Source organism: Acinonyx jubatus, chromosome A2, assembly GCF_027475565.1.
Source record: "Acinonyx jubatus isolate Ajub_Pintada_27869175 chromosome A2, VMU_Ajub_asm_v1.0, whole genome shotgun sequence".
NCBI classification, from domain to species: Eukaryota; Metazoa; Chordata; class Mammalia; order Carnivora; family Felidae; genus Acinonyx; species Acinonyx jubatus.
In genome coordinates, this window is record NC_069383.1 from 123,087,368 (window position 1) to 123,103,190 (window position 15,823).

At 34.7% G+C, this 15,823-nt stretch overlaps 1 protein-coding gene across 1 annotated transcript in view; it reads right to left on the bottom strand.

The window, feature by feature from the left end:
- LOC106969531 (contactin-6) overlaps positions 1-15,823 on the bottom strand; it is a 280,443-nt gene that overhangs the window by 34,505 nt on the left and 230,115 nt on the right. Inside the window, 1 exon segment of the mRNA XM_053219040.1 lies at positions 12,901-13,028. Coding sequence (XP_053075015.1) covers positions 12,901-13,028 — 128 coding nt within the window.

Below are 15,823 nucleotides of genomic sequence, written 5' to 3' on the forward strand. Positions count from 1 at the left end.
TTTATTGTAGCCATAGGGATGTCATCAATACTTCCTGTAGTGTACATTTGATAGTGATGGATTCTCAGAGGTTTTGTTTGTATGAAAGCATCTCTAATTTGTGTTCATTAGGGAGGATATTTTTGCTGGGAGTTGAATTCTTATCACTGTGGTCTTTCAGCCCATTGGAAAAGCCATTCCACAGACTTTCGGATTTTCTTATTTCTGTTGTAACAACTGCCAGTCTTATTGTTGTTATTTTGAAGATAATGTATCTATTTTATCAGGATAGTTTTTCTTTTCTTTTTTGGTTTCACTACTATGTGCTTAAACTTTCCTTTGTGTTTACCCTAATTAGGGCTCATAGAATTTCCTGAAAAGGATGGCTGCTGTCATTTTCAGGTTTTTTGTTTGTTTGTTTGTTTTTAAATCTCTGGCAAATACTTCTTCAAATACTGTCCATCCCTCATTTTCTTTCTCTCCTCTCCAGTCCTTTTGGAACTACAGTATCACAATATTGGAACTATTCATATCCAATATATCCTTACGTCCTTTTGTTGTATTTCTCATTGCATTTTCTCTCCATGTTGCAGTCTGGATATTTTCCGTTTACACACGCTCCATTTTCTTAATTCTTTTCTCTGCCACATCTAATCTGGTATTAAATCAATCTCTATTGTTCTTAATTGTAGCTTTTGTGGTTTTAAGCTCTAGACTTCCAATTGATTCTCTTTTATTGCAGTATAGTTGACACACAATATTATATTAGTTTCAGGTGCACAACATACTGATTTGACAACTGTATACATTACTCAATGCTCACGATAATAAACAGTCACCATCTGTCACCGTACAGTGTTATTACGATATTACTGACTATATCTCCTATGCTGTACTTTTAATTTTCATGACTTATTGGTTTTACAACTGCAGATCTGTACCTCTTAATCCCCTTCACCTATTTTGCCCATCCTCCTCATCTCCCTCCCTTCTGGTAACAACCAGTTTATTCTTGTATTTATGAGTCTGTTTCTGTTTGTTTGTTCCTTTCTTTTGTTTTTTAGATTCTACATATAAGTGAATCCATATGGTATTTGTTTTTCTCTGTCCAACTGATTTTTAATACATGTCATTTCCCTTCTAAAATTTGCCATCTTGTCATCTATTTTTTAACATATTAATCACAATTATTTAAAACCCTTGTCTAATAACTTTCATACTCCTCTTGGCTGTGACTTATTGCTAATGTCTGATGTTCAGCTGGGTTTTGATCCTGGCTCCAGCTATTCCTGGTAATATTTTACTGAATATGCATTGCAATGTAAATAAATGTTTTATTCGTTTATATTTTTTTCCAAGAAGATTTATTTTTCTAAGCAGGCAACTAAAAACAGCAGAATACAATCAGGACTGGATATGAATGGAGACTGAATATCAGTCTTTTTGATCGGTGGTCAATTGTGTTCTGTTTTTATTACCAGGGCAAAGTCCTTCCAGTGCCTCCATTCAAGGTCAGGTTGTATAGTAGGTTCGTTTTATCTGGAAAATTCTGAGCCCCAATTTTTGTCTTCCTTGCACCATGAAGCAACCAAAATTTCTGTTTGAGATATTTTCTGTGTTTGTTTCTTTGTTTTAATTTTTAAATTTTACAAATTCTTCATTCATACTGCTTGGGAAGTGACAAGTTTCTGGAGGAGAAAAACACTGGGGAGTGTTGTGATCACCTATCTGTGCTTTTCTTTTCTCCAGAATATTGTCCCTTATGTTGCAAACACCTTGGTTACTGTCGTAATTCCTTGGAACTGCTATTTTTATTCATTTTTAAAAGATTTTAACAATATTTGGGGGCTGATATTGGTGTGAAAATCTACTTTGACTAGTCAGGACAAAAGTTTCTCCAAATATTAATAATGTTTAATAAAAGACTGTGTGTAGGGTTGAAAATATTTAGGCCATTTATCTTTGGGTGTTTATACATTATATAACATATATATATTTGGGTTTATATACATTATATAACATATTTGGGTTGGTATAGTTGGGTTTATATACATTATATATATATATATATATACACACACACACACACACACACACACACACACACACACATATAAAATAACAATTGGAGAAAGAATTGGGTATTACTTCCTATAGAAGCAGAAACCCTTGGGGTGTCTGGGTGGCTCAGTTGGTTGAGTGTCTGACTCTTGATTTTGGCTCACATCATGAACTCATGACTGTGAGATCGAGCCCCATGTTGGGCTCTGCACGGAGCTTGGAGTCTGCTTGGGATTCTCTCTCCCTCTCTCTCTCTCTCTCTCTCTGTGCCTCTCTCTCTCTCTCTCTGTCTCAAAAAAAGTAGAAACCCTTAACATAAGTGTTTATTCAATGTTTTATTCATAACTCTCTAATTAGTTTCAAATCCTACACCTTCTTTCAGGTGTACATCAGTATGAATAGTGAGCAAATGAAACAACACTGAACTGAAGATCTATTAGAGGACTTCCATCGTAAGAGGCAAAAAATCTCATTTACATTTTAATAGGAATATTCTAGTTTCTAGAGGAGAGACAGGTGGAATCAAGACAAATACTCATGAGGTTGTATGACTGAGTTTCTCAACATCAACATTATTAATGTTTTGAGCCAGATAATTTTGTGTTGCATGTTCATATGGGTGGATTCAGAGTGAGGTAAGGAGGGGGCCCTGTGCATTACAGGCTATTCAGCAGCATCCTCCACACATTGCCAAAGGTCTCCTTGGAGGTCTTGGAGGCAAAACTAGCTTGGTTAAGCACCTCTGTGCTATAGCAATGCACTGGAAAAAGGATGGTAGTAGTTACAGTTTGGTAATCGCAGTGGTGAGAAGTAGTTAGATTCTGTACATATACAGATGCTAATGCCATTTGTTGGATAACTGGATATGGGGTTTGAAAGAAAGCAAGGTGTAAATATGACTACAAAGATTTGGAGTGGCAACTGTCAGTACAGACTGTTCTGAATACAGAGGGAAAGACCTAAATAGGAGCAAGTTTTGGGAGTAAGAGTTCGGAGGCCAATGTTAGCACGTTGGATTGAGGTAGAAATGTGAATGTGGTGTATCAATTTGGAATTTGCTTACGTTTGGTGTTTAACGTAAGAGGACAGAATAAGACACCAAATAAGTGGGAGTAGATATAGCAGAGAATAAATACAAGGAAAAATCTCTGGCATACGCCAAATTTAGGAAATAGTAAAACTGAAAAATAAAAAACAGCACAGGAAACAAAAAAGAAGTGACTTAAGATGTAAAAGGAAAACCTGACAAACGCAATGTGCAGGCAGCCAAGTGAGGAATGTATTTCAAGAAGGATGTGATCAATAGTCTGATAGGTTAAGTAAATGAGGACTGGGACTGACTACAGTATTTAATAACGTGGAGGTTACTAGTCACCTTGTTAAGAGCAGTGTTGATGAAATGGTAGGGGGAAAAGGCTGGTGGCATTGATTTAAAGCAAAGTTGACCAGAAGGTTTGGAAAAAACAAGCTCATATAGATAACTTTTGATATAAAGGAGAATAGTCAAATATGGCATTAGCTGGAAGGGAAGCAGGGTCAGAAGAGGTCTTTTATTTAAATTATGAGAATAATAATACAAAAGTATTTGGTGGGGTTGATGCATTACACAAAATAACAGAGATGAAGGAGAAAGAATGTGGTAGAGAAAGAGACAGAGACAGAGTGATAAGGAGAAAGGAAATTGGTAGATTGATGTCCCTGAACACAAGAGGGAATCATATCTAGAATACAAGTGGAAGATTTGAGTTCCTGACCCATCCAAACTCTGCTTTATTGATTTCTTGATAAATTTTATTTAAGCAAGAAATAACTAAAGCTTGGCTTTTTGTAAATGTTGGTAGAGAAAAATAGTATCATTATAAAAAAATAAGATATATAATATCCTGATGAAGATAATTGATTAAACACAGTGTTTATTTTCAGTTCTTTAAAAACATTTAATAAATAAAACCCAAAGAAATTTTTTTCAAAGATAAAACCACCAAAACAGGGGTCAAAAGGAGAAACAAAATTTGAGAAATGCTAATGAAATGAAACGATTTCTAACTGATATACCATAAATATCAATCCTATGCTGGCCGTGAAGAAGGCCGAGAAGAAAATTTATTGAATGTGTCAACCCCCCTTTTGCACTTTATGAATAGAAAGCTATATGATTTCTACAGCGTTTTCCAGTCTCAGCAGAAGACTGGCAAAATTATTCTCCAGAGAGGATATGAAACAGAGGGTCTCTGAACTGCTGGGTATGAGCATAGTTGAAGATGGGGACTCTTACTAAAAACAGGGAAATTAAGGAACATGTACATAGTAAGCGCTGAGATCCATGTCTTAAAACATCATTTAGCTCTGAGGGTGCTGTCTGCTGCCCCTCTGCTCTCTAGGCATGAATGTTGGATTAGAAGTGGGGGACAGTTGTCCTAGGCATCTGATAAGCCTAAGAGAAAACACCTAAACATAGTGTCTTTAAGAGTTTCCCAAGGATATATCCCAGCCAGATCTTCCTAGTGTGAAGTCCAGCAACTTGGTCAGAGCTTTCTATAAGATTTTTAGTATTCCATTCTTAAATATGAGCAGACAACTAAGATTCACAAAGTATCTTGGTACACCTCTTAGTAAAGGGTGAGGATCAAGACAAAGAGAAGAAAGGAATTTGGGACCACGGGGGCCATGCAGGTAAAACAAGCTAGATAAAAGAAAAACTGAGCAATACTTTTATGAGCAATATTTTTAGACACAGAGAGAAAAAATGCAAGGTATTATATAAGGGAACAGTCAGAAAATAAAGGACACTTAGAGATTTGAAAAAAAATAGCAAAAACAAAAATTCAATAAAAGGTCTGAAAGACAGAGTAGAGAAAATTTCACAGAAGATAAAACAAAAAAGATACAAAATGGATACTAAGAGAGAGAAATAAAATATATAGTTCATATATACATGCATAAAAACTACATCTACTATCTAAATCTATATAAATATGTAAAATATAATAAACTACACACACAGATACATACATATATACATACTTGCACACATAAACTAGAGTACCAGTTTACGTAATCTAACTTCTTCAATAATACGGATTATAGAAGAAGAAATGGAATAAATTAATAAATTATTCAGGAAGATATTCCAGAAGAATGGTGCGAGTTTTCAGGATGACAAAGTGTACCAAATGCCCCATGTAAAGGCCGGAAATAGACATGCACCACCTCACATCATCATGTAATTGTGGCATGCTGGGAAAAACCGACAGAGAGACAGACAGAGATATAAAAAAGATGTCACACACAACAGTTCAGAAATCAAAATGGTTTCAGCTCCCAGAGCAGACTAACATCTCCAAATTGCCAAGGATAATGAATTCCAATCTAGAATTCTATTTCCAACTAAGCCATCAAGCAAATGTAAGCATAGAATGAATACATTTTCAAACAAGAAGGATCTCCAAAATTGGCATTCCTCTTGAATTCTTTCTCAAAAATCCACTGGAAGACGCATTAGACCAAAATGAGGGAGCATGTTGAGAAAGGCATGATGCTTAGGCAACGGGGCTCCCAAACACAAGGTCAGGTTGATTTTTTTAAGGGAGACAACGGAGATAGAATTGAGGAATGAGTAATTGGCAAGTCCATAGAAAATGAAGCAAACAAACAAAACAAGAAAATTACTAACTCTAGGGAAAGCAAATACAGGAAATTCAAAGCTAATCTCTGAAATAAACCCTGTAGAGAGATAACAAACAAACAAGGAAATCAGTATGATAGAGTCTTTAATTTTCTTCCTCTAGCAAGCCAGAAATGGAGGAATTTTTCATCTGTTATAATGTACTTTTCCTCTTCATATGTCTGCTTGCATAAGGCTGGTAAGTTTAGTCAAGCACAAGTTTTATCCGCTCAGACAGATAATTTTTCACAGATTAAAAAAGACACACAGCACTTGGTATATTCTACCATAGGCAGTGTAATAGCTTAATTTCAATGTGTAAAGTAACCGTGGTCAGTATATTCCAGTTTACCTGCAGGTACTATCACCCATTTATCTTTCACCTCAATATTTAAATGATGTAGAACAAATATGAAAACCCTTCCAAAATCCCAGAAGAAAAGAAAGAACAGTCCAGAGAAAGTAAATGTCTAAAATCGAGTTGTCTCAACGAGAAAACATGTCTAAATATCATGCAAGGTAACACTGAAAAATTCCCTAGCAAGTAATAATGTAAAATGTAAACACAGATCTTTTATATCAACAAGTAATCAGAACAGAGTCTGACATCTATTTAAAAAGAACATGCACAGTAGAGTATGCTTAATGAATTAGATACACCAACTACTCAGTTTCGAGGCTGTTACTATGTAATAGGCAATGACTATTTTTGGCATCACATTTATATTTCTTATAAATAGATAACATTCACTCAGTCCTCCAACTGTAACTCTGTGCTAGGCTGTAATAAAACATTAGGTGGAAGAACGCTGTAGTTTTATAGGAAACGGAATTAGGAAATTTTATTTTGTTTGGCGACAGAATCTAGTAGCAAGGGGATGTTTTCTTCTGGCCATTTATCTTGAGGTGGGGGAGGCAAAATGAGACAATAAAAGCTAGAAGATGCGAATCAGGGTGAATTGTATTCATCTGACTACTTTTTTCCCTTTCACCACGACCCTCCTCCAGCACCATCCCTCACTTAGGCTAGAAAGAATCTGCCAACTGCTTCCTTGAGTATTCAGGATCCAGACACTGAAGACAGAACTTGCACCTGAGGGTCTTTTCCATCCTAATGAAGCACATTATTCCTAAAAAATGGCACCAGAACATAAGTGACCACTGTTCCACTTTAGAAAGAGATGGCTTGAGCAACAGAGAAGTATAATAGTTTCTTTTAGCATCAGGCCGGAATCAAGGACATACCAAAGAACTTCTACTTCCTAACCAAATACTCAGGACACACATGTGTACACGTTGGGAAAGGAGATTGAAGACAAAAATACTTACAGTTCAAGATATTTTTCTATTGCACAGACTACACCTACTCTTGGTAAAAGTTTTGTTCTTTTATGTATGTACGTATGTATATATCTATATCCATCTATATAAATATATATATGTAGATGGATAGATATAGATATACTTTTGAGAGAGAGAGAAAGTGCACATGAGCGGAGACAGAGAATTTTAAGCAGGCTCCCTGTTCAGCATGGAGCCCCATATGGGGCTTGATCCCAGGACCCTGGGATCATGACCTGAGATAAAGCCAACAGTCAGATGCTCAGCTGACTGAGTCACCCAGGCACCCCTGTGTTGTTCATTTTTAATAAAATCAGAAAGCAGATACCTAGTGGTTTAAGACAAGTGAAGGAAGCCAGACGCCAAAGCATATATATATTGTATGGTGGCATCTGTGTGAAGTCAGTGGCAGAAAAGAATCCTAACAATGGTTGCTTCTACAAGTAGGGTGGGAGCGGGAATTAAAGGATTAAGATGGGGCATAAGGGAAAGTTCTATAGGGTGATGTTAATGTTCTATATTTAGTAGAGTTTGGGATACACTGATTATTCATTTGCCAAAATTCAGCAAACACACTTATGATTTGCATATTTCATTCTATGTAAAGTTCATCTCCAATGGATAAGAGCATATAGATACCGAACTCTAACAAGTGAGAGCTGAAGTATTTAGGGAAAGGACTAATCTTTGCTGGTTACTCTATTTTCCTTTTTGGGGCACTCTAAACAATGCCATGTGAAACTGCATGTGTCTCAGGTAGTTATTATTACATAAAGTTACTGGAAGATAAAACAGAAGAAGGAAAAAAGTTCTGCCACTTACTAAGACAGGGGTCATGGTCAAGTAGTTTTAGTAATCTATGCTTCAGTCTCCCCTTGTGTAAAAGAGATAATAATTATTGGCTTCCCAGTGTTCTGAGGGATCACTGAGATGATGTTCATAAAGCACCTATCACAGTGCCGGGAACACAGTATATATTTGATAAATGGTGGCTAATAAAAAGTGGAATAAAGAATACAACACCAATAACTATAAAAACAAAGTCTTCAAGATGTCAGTAATAAAGCTAGTTAGTAATAAAGCTAGTTTATCTAATTCCAAAGTCTGTGCTTTTCAATTCCTTGAGGAGTGGTCTATACTCATCTGTCTGGTTTCCTTCACTTTGCTTAAAAGACTAGCTATCTGCTCCTTATTTTTATTAAGAATAAACAAAACAAAACAAAACATTAACCAGTTTTGATTCAATTTGTTCAGGGGAAAATATCTTGAAGAGTAAAAACAAACCAAAGGAACAAACCTGTAATTCATTAATATCTGTCCTTCACATTATATATTATACAATATATATTTTGAAAAATAGCAGCTTACTATTTTATCTGATGATATGTACTACATTTTTACAAGACTGTGGAGTGAACTGTTACAAAGACTAAAATAACACCGATATTGTATTTGCTAAACAGATGGTTTTTTTTGGGCGGGGGTTGTTTGTTTGCATTTCTACTTGCACAGATTATGGAATTCAAGTGTCAAGAATTCACTCAGAAGTATTTTCAATATTGGTGGGGGAAAGAAAATTCCTAGCCAGTGTACAAATTCACTATTCTTTTAACCTGAAAAATGCTTCCACTAATCATTTTTAAACATTCTGAAGAAAATATTAGCAGTACTGGGAGACTTCTCTGCAGTGGTGCTTTTAGCCACTAAAATATGACAGATATTCCAGCGTCTCTTGTCATTTCGGTGAAATTGTACTTTTGGTTTACTCAATAAAGCTGAGCTTCTCAATAAAGCTGGGCTCAACACCTGAAATCCTTTAAACTACCTTTTAAAGCCACAAAGCCTCCAATTATCTACCGATCTTGGTATTTCTCTTAGTAAATGTAGAACCATAATGGTGCATACCATCATTCCGCTGGAGAAAATGGATAGGCCATTCTCTATGCTGGTATAATAAAGACTTCTATCACAAAGAATAAACAACTAAATGAGCAGCAATAAACTTAATTTGCACATTAGATATGCTTTTCCAAGTTCCGACATTTCAGTTGAAAATAATGCTAAAGCAATGAGGCCTATAATTGAACATCCAAAACTTCTCCAGTGGGGAAACAAAAACAAATGTTGCCTGCAAACAAGATCATTTTTATAGCCTGCTGTTACCCTGCTTTTTAATAATTTTTCAAATGCCAGATCAAATAATTTCCTGTTTTATGTGATCTTCATATACCTCTTAGTGTATGTATACACTGTCATTTTAATCCAACTCCTCCAAAACGAAAGCACTTAAACTCTCTCTCTCTCTTTTTGATTTCCTGTTTGTGCCTATGGAACATGTCCTCAGATTACACTGGGCAACTTCTGAGGCTCTGGTGAGGCTGCTGCTAATTACACTCCCAATGTTTGAATGGAAAATTGCTTTATCCTGCTGCATGAGTGAAAGAGAAATCTCTGACATACAGTGCAGATAACTTCAGAATCCTCTTAACACAGATAAGCCATATCAGCTAAAAAACTAGGCTGGAAAATATCTTACTCTTGTAACTATTATCTTTTTACATGTTATCTAACAACAACATTTCTTGCATGACTGAGGCTGATAAGTAAATTCAAAGAGAGATGATTGTTTTATCAGCTTTGCTGAAATTTCTCATTTGCTCCTTACCACCCTATTACCAGGAAGGTCACTATATGCTGATTTTGGTGTGAGAAATAAAATTATATTTGACTCTGTAATGACAATCAGATGAACATTACAGACTAGAAAATACAAACACACACATACACACAAATCTGAAATCATCTTAAACAATCAGATGACTACCCTCAATAGTCAAGAAAATGGTTGAATCAATGCGTAATACTACCGTTCTTTCTCAGATTAAAGCTTCAAATTTATAGGTTGTAAAATAATAATTTTTTGTCAGTAATAACTTGAACATTCCCACTTGAAAGAGAATGAGAGGATATGCTAATGACAGACTTATCTTAGACCTGTATTTACATAGCAATCCCATAGTGTAATAAAAATTATACCATACAGATCAATAAAAAAATAAAAATTTCTAAAGATGCTTTTATTTGTACTGTATACATTTTGTGTTTATGTAGTTACTTTTAGATGTATGTATTTGTGTTACTATGTATGTACGTGTTTCTTTGTGTGTGGTTCTTGTCCATGGCAAGAAAGCAAATAGATTCAAACATAATGTGGGTATTTCATGAAGGTTAAAAATAACAAACACAATTTCCTTCTCATTATTAGATACAAATGAGTGAACATTACTTGATATTCATGCATGTTGATATATGTTTTTTGCATATGTAGATGATTCTCTTCTTTGTGCTGAAAATACTGGAATAGTGAGTTCTCTCCATGAAGTCGTAGGATTTTCACATAGCCCCACACTTGCTCCCCAGTGAAGAGCAAGGACTTCTCTATGTATTAGAAATACATGACTACAAACCCTAAAATAGGGAAAGTGAAAGCACTTAGAAGTTCATTATTACCCTCTGATGCTCTTTATTGCAAAGTATCCTAAGCTTTACCCCTAAAAAACAGAAAGTTTTCATATTTTAGAGCAAGGGAGTCAGAATGGAAATTATCTAAGAATGAAAGAGTGTAAGATAAAATCATTTCACTTAATAGATAATTATCTATTGAACACATACAGTTCTCAGGACATTCCTGCCTTCTTTATGCTTCTTTCTAAAGGAAGGAAAGATAGAGAGAGGACCACAGACATAACAAATAAGTGAATTATAGAGTATGTAAGAAAATGAAAAATGCTACAGAGGAAGGAAGAATGCAAAAAAATTAAGGTGACCAGGAATGCAGACTAGGATCATTTTTGTTCCAAGAGACCCAGCAAAAGAACACTAGAAACAAACAAAACTAAGTAAAGTTTTTGTGTTTTGTTTTGTTTTAAACTGAGCAACCTTATTTAATTTCTCCCTTGTACAGAGAGTGGAATACTTGGGGATTATGGTGTATTTAATGGACTGTTCCAAATTACAGACGAAATTGTTTGTATCCTAAGAACTTGGAACCTATCTAGCAAAAAACATGGCTGTTACATATGTGAAATACCCAAATGCTCCCTTGAGAAGTAAGCACAGTTCAGATGCTCCAGAGTTCCTCAAATTTACCTGAGTCCGCTCCTTTTACTGTTCTCCCACTCAGCACTCAAGGACAGCGTCATGATGCCAAATGTTTGAAATGTGATGAAGAGAAACTATTCATTCAGTCCAATATATCCATTAGCTTCCCTCCCCCCCACCCCTTATTCTCTGAGATGAAGGGTTCTCGATCACTGTATTGTAGAAGCAAAACCATCGGTCTACCTCATGGATCACCAGTGTTCTACGGAAACTTTCACTGAGAAACTACATTTCTACTGCTCATATCCTGTATCATTTACATTTTACATCTGAATTCCCTCTGGATTTCTCCATATTTGGGAAAATTAACTATGATGTTGCCCTCTACCATACCTTAACCTTCTACTGTGATAAAATGAATATATACCATGTACAACTTCTTAATTTGGAACAGGGTAATGAATCTCCTCTTTTTTCCCTTAATGGACATATCATTTCTTTAAACATAAAGCATTTATACATTTCAGTAAATTATTATTACCAAATATTTCCTGGAGAGATATCCTATCATTAGATAGAGCGATAGCATAGTCCTTGAAATGTTAAGTCCATCTCTGTCTTAAAAACCTGATGACAATACAATCTTAAGGAAGTCAAGTTTTTAAAAACGTGTGACAGTGGTTAGATTTTGACACAAGTTATATCAATCACATTTCCCCTGAGTGTTTCAGACAATTGTCAGGAAGTATAATGTAATATGCTTAAGACAATGTTGGCAGAAATATCTTCCAGGGATAAAGGTAGGTATTTTTTTTTCCTTGAGACATTTTAAGGGATAGTTGAAGTGTAGTAGCTAACTACTTTTAATTTAATATATTTATTTTTAATAGAAATGATGACAGAGCACCAACTGCTGAATGTAATTATTTGGGCTTAATTAGCTGCTCAAACTACTTTCTCAAGACAGTCATTTTAATCATCCAGGAGGCAAGGAAATGATAAAAGTGACATAGCTTCCAGTAAACATACGAGTTTTATGAACTGAGATTCAACAAAGTAAAGTGGCAAAGATGGGGAATAGATACTTGAATACTAATTATGTCCCTCGGTGATATATGGAGGTACATTTGGATTGACAGTGGCTTCAAAGTCTGAAGAATGGAGAATGCAGTTTTCTCATCACAAATTAAGTGAGCTTATATGTTAACTGTGTTGGGAATATAATAATGACTTTTACAGACACAGATATTTTAATTTCATTCTCTTTGAAACAAACTACTTATAAAGTGTATGCAAGAGAGTCTGCATTTCACCAGCTCTGCACCTAGAGTTATATAAATAAATGAACTGGTTATGTACTTGGCAATCATATATCCAGGTAAAAATTCCACGTAAAATGAGAGCTTCTGAAGGAAAGTGAACCAAGAAAAATATTATCAACTGACTTTATCAAAATGTCCATAGCTTCCTACAATAAGGCATTTATGAAAATTCAAATGTTTTAGGTGCAGTTGTTAATTCTGTTTAATTACTCACTGACAGCATTTCAACTGCCAAAGTATTCACATCTACCACGTATCTCACTGGCAACGTAAACATACTATTAATGAATATGAGAACACAACTCTTAAATAAATTGTGAAATCAAATATTTTACATATACACTATGATTCAGGTTTGACACTATGATAGAGACTGTGATATGCATACATATCTCCAATGTTCATCAAGCACAAATGAAGATAATAAAATACCTTTTACGACTAGGCTGCCAGTGTTCTTTGCGATGCCAAACTGATTTGTAGCTGTGCAAGTGTATGATCCGGCATCTGACCTGGTAACATTATATATCTTGAGGCTGCCATCCTCTGAGAGAAACACTCTAAAAATAAAATGCAAAATTAACAGAAGTAAGGCACTTAAAACTAAGTCTTAAGCGTTTACTTTCATTTTAAAACATTAGTAAAACCACGGACATATTCCTTTCCTTTATTCTATTCTTGACTGTGAGCATCTCTGAATCTCCAAAGTAGAATAAATGACATTTGCTTTTAGTCTGACACAGTGTTGTTAATTATACTATCACTTGAATTATCACTGTTGATTTTGATGCCTATTAAAAATAAAATGGATACTTGATACTACAATGCCCTTTTGCTTGATTAATAACAAATTCAGTGAACATTTTGAGAAGTCACCTCCCTGGTGAAAATTGAACCTGATGTTAGAGAAATGCAAGCTAATTTTCATATTGTTTAGTTGTGGCTTCATAAACCAGTTCTTGTTTGGCACTTTCAGTCACCAAACAATGGAGTTCTCAATGACAGTGTTTGCCACAACTAGCGAGTTGGAGGAACCATCGACATGGTTCCAAAGCCAAAGGGCACAGGCTTACCCTGTTATGCAGCTGTCGTATAGAAAAAGGTAAGAGCATAAAAATAATGAAGTCTTCATGAATCAGACTGAACTAAATGGTCCTAAAACACATGGCATCATACAGTACATTATGAAGGGACAGCAGTTTAAGAAGCTCTAATCTTTCATAAAATGATTCTTAAGTTTTCTCTGAAACTCAGAAATAATCAAAAGCAAATATCAGACCACTGTTGTAATCAGGGAAACCCCAAGATTGGTCTCTTGACAGAATCACCATCAAATATTTTAATAAGCAGAAAAAAACTGAGAAAAATTAAAGCATGTGAACAATTTTATGTCTTAAATTTAAACAACTTAAAAAATAGCTCTTAAAACATTAGTAGGTAGCCACAGTTGTACAAAAATAAGTGATGAAGGCTAATTTGTAACAACAATAATTTTAAAAGAAATACAGACATGACCATTGGCAAGCATGCTGTATCTATAAAAAATACCGAACAGTATTTGTTTAATTGCAAACCTATCATTGTGTCTAATATGTGTATCACACAAAATGTAGCTAATATAATTAACTGTCCACTTTGAAACCTAGAGAATATCAGCCAACTACAATTTTTAGGAAGCCAGGTTCTGATGTCAGGTTTATTATTAGTGATGTGTTCCACATTCTGCCATCAAGTGGGTAGCAGGGGCCGCTTCTGGGTTTAGAATGTTCCACGGCATATAATCAGATTTTTGTTTAAGTCATTATCTTGGAGTGCTTCCCAACAGCAGACATTTGATATCTCATTTATTTTCTGAAATGTCTAGATTTCTTGATCACAGTTTACACTAACAATGGAATCATACCATTAATGACACAGTGGTAAATCTATTCTACTATGCAGCAAACTCCTGGCCAAATATAATTCTGTGTCTGATTTAATTAGGAGAGGTCAGTGTGAAAAGCATTTGAGTACATCACTTACTTCTAGTATTTAGGAAAAACTAGGATTTTTCAACAACATAGCAATGTTAAATTTTGGCCAATAAAACAATTTAGGTGATATAAAATATATATATGCTGATATCTAAATGCCATCATCCAAATTTCCAAGCTAGAAATGCCAATGTTTATATGTCATATAATTTTTCACATAGCTTTCAGAAAAGGACAATTCATATAAAAAGTGGTTTAATATTGCCCTGAGTCCACTACCCTTTTCAGGCTCATGGTAAATGTTCAATAATGTTTGTTAAATTGAATTGAAATTGTCATCATTGAAATTGATTATTTTTATTGAAATCTTTTTTATTAATATTATTTTAATGTGTATTTATTTTTGAGAGAGAGAGATAGAGAAAGAGTGCGAGTAGGGGTGGACCAGAGAGAAAGGGAGACACAAAATCTGAAGCAGGCTCCAGGCTCTGAGCTGTCAGCACAGAGCCCGACTCAGGGCTTGACTTCACAAACCATGAGATCATGACCTGAGCCAAGCTGGAGGCTTAACCAAGTTTCTGTGAAATCTTAATCAGTGAACCAATATCTCTCAACAGCCTAGACTGTTTGAAAGAATAAGAATGAAGACTAGGAAAAATTACTATCTGCCCCAAATTAAATAGCTCTTAAGTATTAGAGAACGAATTGAAAGTTATATCTAATTATCTGTAGCACACATCCTCTATTCAGAAGCATCCATAGTAATTTGCAGTAAACAAATTCTCCACGTTTTTTTTTTTTTTTCTCATTCTGCTTGTTAATTATGACGTTCAAGAAATTCCTGTTGAGTCATCATTAGATGCCCTTAGAAGAGTCATATTGTGTTTGCTTCTCAAATTTGGTCTCATCCCAGACCTCCTGAATCAAACCTTGCATTTTAACAAGATATTCACTGATCGGTCCATAATAACGTTTGAGAAGCAGTGATCAATCAATTATAAGTTAAACTTTAGTCTGTAAAGGTTATCTTTATTTCTAAGAAACCATACTTTGTTTATAAGAGCAATATGCAAAACTGTATAAAAATAAAAAAAGTTAAATCTAGATATTTTATAAAAGTAACCAAACTAGTAACCGCACTGATTTATCACTTATTAAAAACAGATGATTAAAAAATCATTCAGTAGAAATCTAAGATATAAAAAGACAGAGATTTAACTATAACTGGAAATCGTATAACACAATAAATAGTATGAGTATTTCAACTTATTTAATTTTTTCAAACAATGAGAAGTTAAAATACAGTAAGAAAACTTAATCTATGATAATATAGATGGAATCAACCCACATAATCAGAGCCCTAATTGTATGCAGAATAACTG